The sequence below is a fragment of the Oryzias melastigma genome, linkage group LG13 (genome assembly GCF_002922805.2).
Source record: "Oryzias melastigma strain HK-1 linkage group LG13, ASM292280v2, whole genome shotgun sequence".
NCBI lineage: Eukaryota > Metazoa > Chordata > Actinopteri > Beloniformes > Adrianichthyidae > Oryzias > Oryzias melastigma.
In genome coordinates, this window is record NC_050524.1 from 17,117,728 (window position 1) to 17,125,719 (window position 7,992).

Consider the following 7,992-nt stretch of genomic DNA (forward strand, 5'->3'; position numbering starts at 1 on the left):
CTTGAGCTTCTTTGTCTTGTTGGCTCCTAGTACACAAACAGTGAAGGCACAAAACTGTTAATCAGTGATGAGATCCAGCTGCTGTCCAGCTGGGAGGGGCGGAGCCAGCAGAGGAGGAAGAGCTGGACCGGCCTATTGCCAAAACAATCCGTGTTGGCTTCAAAACCCTTCACATACAAACATGTCAACACATACACAATATAACTACGGCTCACACGTAGATAATTAGCATACAAACACACAAAGTATTTCATATTATCATGCACTCTATTAGTGTAAAAGTGACACCTGTACTCAGGTGAGTGAATGGGAGGAGTTCCATTTTCTACCACATTTGGTGCTTTGATCCAGAACCCTGCCATTGCCTTTAATCAACTGGGATAGGCTCCAGCAGCATTGTGAATAAGGATGGATTAAAAAAAAATGACAACATGACTGTGAGACAAAATTCACTCATACTGAGAACCTTGTAGTGCAGGTGTAAAAATGCACCTGAAATCACACAAAAAAGTGCCCCCATCGTGAGGATAACGTGATCTCCTCAGAAGCACAGCTGGACGCCTTTCGAAATAAAAATCTGCATAAATTTAATCAACTTGTCTTTTTATCTTCTCTCACTGAAGGTGTGAATCAAATGATTGCGTAACCAAATGTAGTCATCCCGGTTTGATCTCGGCGCTGTTGTCTCTATTCACGGGCGCATAGACTCATGAATACTCCTGGATCGCTGCCCACTCACACAACAGCAGGCGAGCAAAATCCAGAATCACTCATGGGTTCCAACAAGAGAAAAACGTAATAAAAGTAGGTCATTCTTCTTACCTTGCTCTTAAGCACATATGGTCCTACATTCTGTCCTGTCATGATCCACATTTTCTCCAGGGTGGCAGAAGAGTTTGGAAATAAAGGAAGTAATTAAACTCATGGGAATGGCATCACAACTGAGAGCAGAAAAAATAATCTCTTGTGTGTGGAGGTGTAGCACAAATGGGTGTGGAGAAGGAGTCTAAATTGTATTAAATTGAGGTGATGTATGTAATTACCTCCTTTTGTGGCCTTGTTAAGCCTCTAGAAATGTCTTGTTAACCCTAACTTGTACATATAGAATTTCCATCAGACCATGGCGACTGTCCTGCAGGAAAACTCCTTGTTATTTCTCTTTTATTTTGTTTATGAAATAACATTTATTTTGATGGCTTTAGGGCATATTGGATATTATCTTACTTACCTAGCATAATGTGTTTAAAAATAACATTTTACTACACATTGTGAGTGCTAAAGTGTAGCTTTGGGTTTGTCATCATCGGAAATAATCATTTTTTGTACACTTAGCGATCAGAACATTGTATTTCTCAATGTTCAACTGAAAATGACTCATAATGGCCTCTCTTGAAATAAAAAAAAACATAAATTAAAGATTTCTTCAGGGATTGGTCAACCTAACATTTTTTAAGAAATACTTCAACACCAAAGCCTTTTTATGTGTTCTTTAGCTCATCAAATACACTACCACTCAAAAGTTTGGGGTCAATTTTCCTATTTTTGGAAGAAAAGTACTATTTTTTTCAATGAAAATACATTTACACTAATCAGAAACAAATTGTATTCATGTGCAAAATGATTTTAAAAATGAATATTTTAGCTGCAAATGTCTGTTTTTGGTGCATTATCTACATAGGTGACTAGAGGCCCATTTTTAGCAACTATCACTCTGTGATATGATAGTACAATGTGTTTGCTAATTGTGTCAAAAGGCTAACGGGTGATTATAAAAACCCTTGTGCAATAGCACAGCTGAAAACAGTTTGGCTGGTTAGAGTAGTTATAAAACTGACCTTCCACTGAGTAGTTTGAGAATCTGGAACATCACATTTGTGGTGTCGATTAAACTCTCCTAATTGCAAAGAAAAAGAAAACTTTCATGTGAAACTTATTATTGTTTTTAGAAATGAAGGCTATTATTTGCAAGAAATTGCTAAGAAACTGAAGATTTCCTTCAATGGTGTGTACTACTGTCTTTAGAGAACAGCACAAACAGGCCCTAACCAGAGTAGAAAAGAGGTGGGAGTCCGTGCTGCACAACTGAGCAAGAAGATAAGTACATTTTGAGATATAGATCCCTCATAGGGTTATCAACTGGCAACTTCATTCCCACAAAATGCCAGTACTAACATCTACAGTAAGGAGGCGACTATGGGATGCTGGCAAAGAAAAAAACATTCCTGAAGCTGACTAACAAAAGAAAAAAGGTGAATATGGGCAAAAGAACACAGACATTAGAGAAGTGTTATAATATAGTGTTAAAAGTGTTATAGATGAACTAATCGAAGGTTGAGGTCTTTGGATCACACAGAAGAACACTTGTGAGATGCAGAACAAATGAAAAAATGCTGAAACAAAATCAATTTTGAAGGAAAAAAAATATTTCAAATTAGTATCATTATTTCTAACCTTTTCAATGGCTTGACTATATTTTCTGTTTATTGTACAATTTCTAATAAATAAAAGTGCAATTTTTCATGGAAAGTACAACCTTGTCTGGGTGACCCCAAACTTTTGAATGGTAGCGTATCTATTAAGTTGACATGGTAACAGCACCATAGCAACCGGTGTGGGGTTTACATTTGTCACCAGCACTCCAGATCCATCACATGCCCTTCATGACCAGCTCCATCACTCATAACCATCCTCTCCTCCTCACAGGTTTCAATTTGCATGGGCTTGTTTGCGTCTAAGCTACTGTGTGTGAGTGAGTCAGCTGCACTCTCAGCACACAGGACATCACTTCCAGTCATTGCGGGGGAAGACGCATCGCTGATATTGTGAGTTGAACAACTGGCGCACTGATGCTTTCCAATATTTTTCTGTACATACATTTGAAAAACCTGTTTCTGTTTTTTAAGTGGGGGGAAGGTTATTTTTTTATATATTGAGGGGACATCATTTTATGTTTCAGTATAAATATTTGCAGACAGCAAAAGTTCATGTTTTGTAAGCATTCTCTACTTTTGCATGTTTTGTGTTACAAGAAACTGTTGCTTATGTTGATTTCCATTCATTTAATATTTAAAACAGCTCTTTATTTCACATCAATGACTGTCTCTAATAGCATTTTGTCATATTTTACTCAGCAGAATCTTGCTACAGTAAAATCCTGATTGCTGGCTCTTGAGATATATCAAAATTTCCAACTATAAGCTTGGTGGGAGTGCTAGCAGAGGAGGCAGATTACTATGGGCTCCAGCTCCTCCTGCTACGCCCCCAGAACCATTTACCTGGATGTGAATGGGAAAATGCAAAAGGTGCGTCCTTACTTTTATTTACTACATGTTTCATTTTAATTCATTTTTTGATAGATTTTTTCTACTAATTTTGAGTACACTGGCTGAGACTCTTTATAGTATGTAGAGATTTTTTGCATGCTTAGCAATTTGTGTATATTAGTTTGAATAACACTCTGATACTGGATGTAGGAAAGACTTCAGATTAATAGTAAGGTGTGGCTTAATTAAACTAATATGATTGCAGTGATTGTCAAATTAAAAATAAAACAATAACCATGCAGAATAAACAATCAGAATCTTATAAAAACACATTTATTATTATGAACAATGCAAAAAGTATAAATAAAAGCTCTTTCTTTTACTGTTTTGTTGGAGTATAATCATGTTTTAACTTGTGTGAGTTTAGTAGTAATTTGAAATCCTTTTAGATGTTTAGCGTAGATTGATTGTGTATTTGCATGGGATATAGTTTCAAAATGAACTCCAAACAAGCCTAATAATGAAGCATTTCTATTTATAAACCCATATCTGAGCTGTAACAGCAGCTTTTCCCTGCAGATTACCCCCACCTCAGCTGGAGCTAAAATTGTAGGTGTTACTGACAGAAGCAAACACCTCCTCGTAAAATGCTTACACCACCTTTCATTTATATAAATAGAAATTCGGAAAAACAAAAAATACATGTTAATTTTTCCAACACTTTAATTCTTAGCAGTAAACAGATGATTGCTTACAGTGGAGGAACTGAACAGTCACACCAGATGCTCCTAAGCTTTAGCATCATGTCAAGGGAACACTTGCTGATCTGATGGTAGAGTGTGTTTCAAGTAGAGGGCTGCAGATGACATGTTTCACTGGAGCGAGCCTCCCGGCTGGGACAGTTTTTTTTTAAATTGGCAATTATATTTGTAATTGATGAAAATGTTTCAATAGCATCTAAAAGCCTCCCAAATTCTATTTAAACTTTACAGACAACAATGTATTGAAAATAAGAAGGTAGTCAAGCCCATTTATTCTTACCAATCAAATGAAAAAGCAATATTTATATTTCAGGTGTTGTTCAGTCGGCACTGCAGTCCGTGTGACATCAAAGAGCTTCTGTGTTCCTCATCTAATATTCCCAGGTTTGTTTGTTTTGTTTTTTTGTCTTGGTTTTACATTTACATTGCTTTGGAAAAATGCAGCACAAATACAAATGAAGGCTGAGCAACGCAGTGATGATGAATATCGAACACGTCTAGCGGTGATCAAAAGGATAGGCTGCATTAGCCGGGCACATCAAAGAAAGCAACGATGAATGACAAAAGCAGCATTTTGTGCTGTGCTCCAGTCTCCTGTGCTTTCGCCAGTGAAAATATATTTGTCCGAAGCAGGCAACAGGTTAGGTGTAAATCAAAGTGGAGCACAGGCAAGCACACGTCAGCATCAATGTAATGAAAAACAAACTGTAAAGGTGTTGATTGTTGTTTGTAACAAGCCCGTTTTGCTCTCTTTGTCCTTAACACTATACGTTAAAAACTGTTTTTTTTAACCTTTTGGCATATCCCATCAGGGGTCGCCCCAGAAAAACAGCTTTCACTAATTTGCATAGGTGGTTTAGTAGAGTTTTACACCAGATGTCCTTTCTGACACAACCCTGAATTTTATCCAGGCTTGGGACTGGCACAGGGAGACACAGACTTAAGCCATTTAAGGCTTAAGTCCCAATGAGCAGTGCGATACAGTACGGTCCGGTATTTTGAGCATTTCCATTGTTAAATGGACCCATTAAACAGTCAATTAGTCTATCCATTGTAGGTCCATAGAAAAATAGAACGAACAGAAGTGGCTGTAGCCATCCACTCATTGGCAGAAAGTGAAGACGACATTAGAAAGCGCCAGTATAGCGCTAAGCTAGCATTTCCTTTTTCCTCTTTACAGCGATATTCTTCGTAGCCGCCCACAATCTTCTTTCAAACAACATTAGATTCCTGTTACAGACAACATACAAAAAGTAAAGCAAGAAAAAGACGAGCTGCTGTTGTCTCTCCATTGTTGTTGCTTTACTAGTTGTCGACAATGACGCAATGAGAAGGTCTACAGCACGCGTGTGCCGTGAAAACAAACCGCTTAGTGGAAGCAAGGCTTAACTGAGGGGAAATGCTCGCCAGAATTAACTTATCTGTGTCGTACTACTCCTTACCAGACCATACCAGACTGCTCAGTGGAAATGAGGCTATAGTTAGGCAGTAGCGTGAAGGGTCTTGCCTAAGGACCCTCACTGGATGAAGCTCATTCCGCCTCCTGGGAAGTGAAGACAGGGTTCCTGCATCCAGCCAATTAAACTTAAGTTAAAAAAAGTGTAAATACCTATGAATTAGACTGAAAGACAATGTAGTTTCTTCTTCTGATCACAGGAATACGGCCATCACACTTGTGGATCCAGAGGGTGCAATGGTCTCCATTGATCCTACCATGCCTGCCAACTCTCCGAAGTAACATACATTCCATCATAGTTAAAAGTAAAAATTATAGACAGTTAGTATGTAGCACCTTCATTGTTATTATTTCATTGATATGGTTCTTATTTTATTCTTTTTTTTGTCCCATTTGAAAATGCACATCTTTGCAAGAAGACAACAAAAGAGGTCATTTGTAATTCCAATGCCTGATCATTTGATTCTTTCACAGCTCTTTGTATAAAGTTGTCCCTTTGTCTGCTAGTCATCCCGGAGGTAGAGTTTCTACTGCTTTTTTCCTTCATAATAAAGTCTGACAATGTAATGAGGTTCAAAGTCTGGGTTTTTTGTGTTTGCAGACAAGGAAGACCTGGTTGAGAATGTGCTGTCCCATGTGGCCGAGCAGTTCAGCAGGTAACACCTTTTTATGTTGTGACTTAAGCCCTCCCAACAGTCACGCAGTCTGCTCTCACAAAGTCGACCCTTGGGAGGTCAGTCCGACACAAAAAACTTCCAGTAATCCATTCTCTTGCTTTTGCTTTTCCCTCATAGAGCTTTTCAGATAAAGGAATTGAAGACTGAGGTCACCAACCGACTGGCAGTGTTGGAGAAGAGAGTGGAACGTGAGTTTTGGAGGCAGTGAAGAACAGCCCAGAACCATGATAACCAAGTATGTCTTGGTCGCAAAGCACCATTCATTTGTCTTTCTTTAGTGGAAGGCCTTAAAGTTGTGGAGATTGAGAAGTGCAAAAATGATCTGAAGAAACTCCAAGATGAGATGAGCGCGAGACATGGTGGCAGGTGACATGGAGTCCCTCAAAAAGCAGAGTGCTGAATATCGTGAGATGATGACTTTGTTTAAGGTGTCTGTTACCATCACAGAGTAAACTGTCCCTGCAAATCAACCCTCGTGGACGATGGCAGGAAGGTCACTCCAAGAAGAGATGTTCCCAGTTACCCAAAGGTATCTAGGACACATGCAGACTGTTGATGCTTTAAAGAAATTCTATATTCTAATGACTATACTGTTGTGGAACATACAGTACACACTCTCTCAAGAGACCATTGATGCGCTAAAGAAGCCAACATTTGATGTCTGGCATTGGGAACACAATGAGGTTTGTTGATCTTCATCATCTATTCCTATTCTGCACCATCCAAGTAACAAATTGTTAGCTTTTCCCCTTTCTTTGTCTTGGTGGCTGCAGATGCTGAGTTGTCTAGAGTACATGTACCATGACTTGGGCCTAGTGAAGGAATTTAACATGAACCCCATCACACTGAAGCGCTGGCTGGTATGGTTGCACTGCATTTGACCAAAACCGTAGTTGTACTACCTGAAAGGAGTGGCAAACATGTAAAAAAAATTATAATGAGTTTTCAACACTTAAATAAGTAATCATCTGTCTTACAGCTGGCAATTCAGGAGAACTACCGTAACAACCCCTTCCATAACTTTCGCCACTGCTTCTGTGTTAGTCAAATGATGTATGGCATGATCCACCTCTGCAACCTGCAGGTATTGGGCCTATGTCTTTATGTGTATGGATGCCTCTTTAGGGTATTATTCATCTGAATGATCCACACCTTCTACCCACGGTAAGTTCTGCTTGTCCTGACAGTACCTCTCCTTGTGCAGGACAAGCTTACGCTCACAAATCTGGGAATTTTAATGACAGCTGCAGTGTGCCATGACCTGGACCACCCTGGTTACAACAACACGTAAGATTCACTATTCTATTAGTAAAAGTGTTGAGAGGCACTGCAGTGCAAGGGCTTATTGACCCCCATCATGTTTTGACACCCTCTACACAAGATTGTTGTTGATGAACTGTGAAACTAGTTCAGCTTGGATCGAGATCAGGTATGAAAACAACCGGATTAAGATAATCATGTTGTTTATGGATTGGCTTCAAGCTGGTGAGAATCTCTCTTATCAGGAGAAAATCCCAGAGAATTGACTATCCGGCCATCTACAAGTCATCCATTTAAACGCTGTCGTCCATCTATCAGGTACCAAATCAATGCTCGGACAGAGCTGGCAGTGCGCTACAACGACATCTCCCCACTGGAGAACCATCACTGTGCCGTGGCCTTCCAGATCCTTTCGCTTCCCGAGTGCAACATCTTTGCCAACGTGGATCCTGAAGCGTTCAAAAAGATCCGACAGGTGGGATGTGAAACCTGGGGAGTTTTACTAGAAGTGACAAGAAATGTCCTGGATATTCAATGTCAACTTGAATATTTTTTTATGTTTTAAATGTGTGTGT

At 39.3% G+C, this 7,992-nt stretch overlaps 1 protein-coding gene across 2 annotated transcripts in view; it reads left to right on the plus strand.

Moving 5' to 3' along the window:
- Positions 1-2,468: 2,468 nt before the first annotated feature.
- The window catches only part of pde9al (phosphodiesterase 9A like), a 12,022-nt gene continuing 6,498 nt past the window's right edge, over positions 2,469-7,992 (plus strand). Inside the window, exons 1-14 of one of the 2 annotated variants that reach the window (XM_024278067.2) lie at positions 2,469-2,822; positions 3,132-3,302; positions 4,338-4,408; positions 5,681-5,758; positions 5,955-5,998; positions 6,082-6,136; positions 6,275-6,345; positions 6,436-6,523; positions 6,605-6,686; positions 6,766-6,840; positions 6,931-7,017; positions 7,137-7,241; positions 7,362-7,444; positions 7,736-7,892. In XM_024278067.2, coding sequence (XP_024133835.1) covers positions 3,234-3,302; positions 4,338-4,408; positions 5,681-5,758; positions 5,955-5,998; positions 6,082-6,136; positions 6,275-6,345; positions 6,436-6,523; positions 6,605-6,686; positions 6,766-6,840; positions 6,931-7,017; positions 7,137-7,241; positions 7,362-7,444; positions 7,736-7,892 — 1,065 coding nt within the window. In that variant the 5' untranslated portion in view covers positions 2,469-2,822; positions 3,132-3,233. The remainder of the gene's footprint in view (positions 2,823-3,131; positions 3,303-4,337; positions 4,409-5,680; positions 5,759-5,954; positions 5,999-6,081; positions 6,137-6,274; positions 6,346-6,435; positions 6,524-6,604; positions 6,687-6,765; positions 6,841-6,930; positions 7,018-7,136; positions 7,242-7,361; positions 7,445-7,735; positions 7,893-7,992) is intronic. The other variant, XM_036215034.1, reaches the window with a different exon arrangement.